Source organism: Tenrec ecaudatus, chromosome 4 (genome assembly GCF_050624435.1).
Source record: "Tenrec ecaudatus isolate mTenEca1 chromosome 4, mTenEca1.hap1, whole genome shotgun sequence".
In the NCBI taxonomy this organism is placed as follows: domain Eukaryota; kingdom Metazoa; phylum Chordata; class Mammalia; order Afrosoricida; family Tenrecidae; genus Tenrec; species Tenrec ecaudatus.
In genome coordinates, this window is record NC_134533.1 from 15,125,162 (window position 1) to 15,127,201 (window position 2,040).

The 2,040-nt window shown below is 38.7% G+C and overlaps 1 protein-coding gene across 1 annotated transcript; it reads left to right on the top strand.

Moving 5' to 3' along the window:
* The first annotated feature begins 763 nt into the window (after positions 1 to 763).
* Positions 764 to 1,699, top strand: LOC142446299 (olfactory receptor 5AN6-like). Its single transcript, XM_075548065.1, has one exon. The coding sequence runs from the start codon at positions 764 to 766 to the stop codon at positions 1,697 to 1,699; it is 936 nt and encodes a 311-aa protein (XP_075404180.1).
* Positions 1,700 to 2,040: the final 341 nt, after the last annotated feature.

Sequence of the window (2,040 nt, forward strand, 5' to 3'; positions counted from 1 at the left end):
ATGAAATAATTTATGGCCAGTTTCCCCCTGTTTGTCAAGGATCTCTAATACTAAAAACAGACTCACTGTTTTCCTAACTTACGGAATCCAATTACCAACCAATGCTTATTGTGAGTTACATATGTTGCTTTTAAAAATGACAACAAATTCACGTATCATGAATTGTGCTGTTGACAAAGATCACTGAACATCCCCAGGAGTTCAGGAAGAATGAACAAATCAACGTTGGAAATAATTCCACAGGGATGCTCCTGAGAAGCAAGGATGGTAAGGCTTTATCTTGCTTACCTTGGACATGTCTACAAAAAGTCCAATCATTAGAGGGCATCATGTTTATCACATAGAAAGTCAGTGAAAATGAGGGAAACATTCAATGATATAAATCGAAAGGCTCTGCAATTATGTGCTGAAACATCTCAACGATCTTTATATAAATGGCATGATCGACTGAGTAAAATTTCTTGTCATACATAAGTGTGTGGTTCAGAGCCAGCTCCAGAGATAGTAATTCCAACAACAAAAATATATAATACCATTTCTAAAAGCAATGAAATTCGAGCACTACACTGAATGAAGATTCTTCTCTGCTTGTAGGTCCTAAGTTATTTTTTTCCAAAAAAGTAAGAAATAAACATATGTAGGAAGCTTCTTTCTTCTAATTTAAACTGGAGGAATGAGTAATGGTGAAATGTTCTATTTCTTTTCACAAGCTTGAGAATACCGAGATAACAAAGATCCTATAGAGCTCAGGAGTGTCATGGCAATGGCTGAAGGAAGAAACAGAACTACTGTTACCCAGTTCATCCTCTTGGGATTTTCTGATTTTCCAAAGCTCACACTCGTCCTCTTTTCAATATTCCTAGGCATCTACCTTCTGACAGTTTTCTGGAACCTAGGTCTTAGCATCTTGATCAAGATAGACTCTCATCTGCACACACCCATGTACTACTTCCTCAACAAACTAGCCTTCGTAGACATATGCTATGTGTCCTCCACGACTCCCAAGATGCTCTCAGACTTCTTCCAGGAGCAGAAATCCATCTCCTTTGTGGGGTGTGCTGTGCAGTACTTCTTCTGCTCTAGCTTTGGTCTGATTGAAAGCTGCCTTCTCGTGTCCATGGCTTATGACCGATATGCTGCCATTTGTAACCCTCTGCTTTACACAGCCATCATGTCCCCGACCCTCTGTCTACAGCTCTTGATTGGATCGATCGTAATTGGATCTTTGGGCTCATTAACCCAGCTGTGTGGCTTTCTTCAGCTTCAATTTTGTGGGCCAAATATCATTAACCATTTCTACTGTGACCTGACCCAACTAGTGAACTTATCTTGTTCTGATACCTTTTACATGAACGTTTTATTAGCCGTGCTGACAGTGATCTATGCACTGGCCTCTGTCCTGGTTATCATGATATCCTATGGTTATATCGTTGCTACCATTCTGAAGATGAGTTCGGCTGAAGGCAGGTCCAAGGCTTTCAACACCTGTGCTTCTCACCTGACAGCAGTGAGTCTTTTCTATGGCTCAAGCACCTTTGTGTATATATGCCCCAATTCTGATGATTCTCTTAGCCAAGGCAAGCTGGCCTCTGTTGTCTACACTATAGTGATTCCCATGTTAAACCCATTGATCTACAGTCTGAGAAATAAGGAAATCAAAGGTGCCCTAATCAGATGTAAGAGAAGGATTTATTCCTGACAAAAATATGCAAAGTCTGCATATTTTATTTCCAAATAAGTAATAAGCAACATGAATTTGGGGTCGTAAAAATATCTTGTTCAGTACCTTTGTGACGTTGGTAAAAATATTTGTTACGTCTGGCTAGAGTTTCATCTATGATGTTTTTTAATGGCAGTCTTACTGAGGAAATTTGTTTTCACTTTTTTTCCCCTGAAAAGAATATTCTATTTTGTTTTCAAGAACATGAGCACAGAAAACTAGACTACCATTTTCAAATTTCTACACAAGTTGTTCAATGGTATTAGTTATACTTTTCACAATGTGTCAGCATTCTCTTTAATTGCATTTTGGTTTGTGTT

Bases quoted from the DNA above. Each gene is read 5' to 3' on its own strand.
- LOC142446299 (XM_075548065.1), top strand. From the start codon at position 764: ATGGCTGAAGGAAGAAACAGAACTACTGTTACCCAGTTCATCCTCTTG.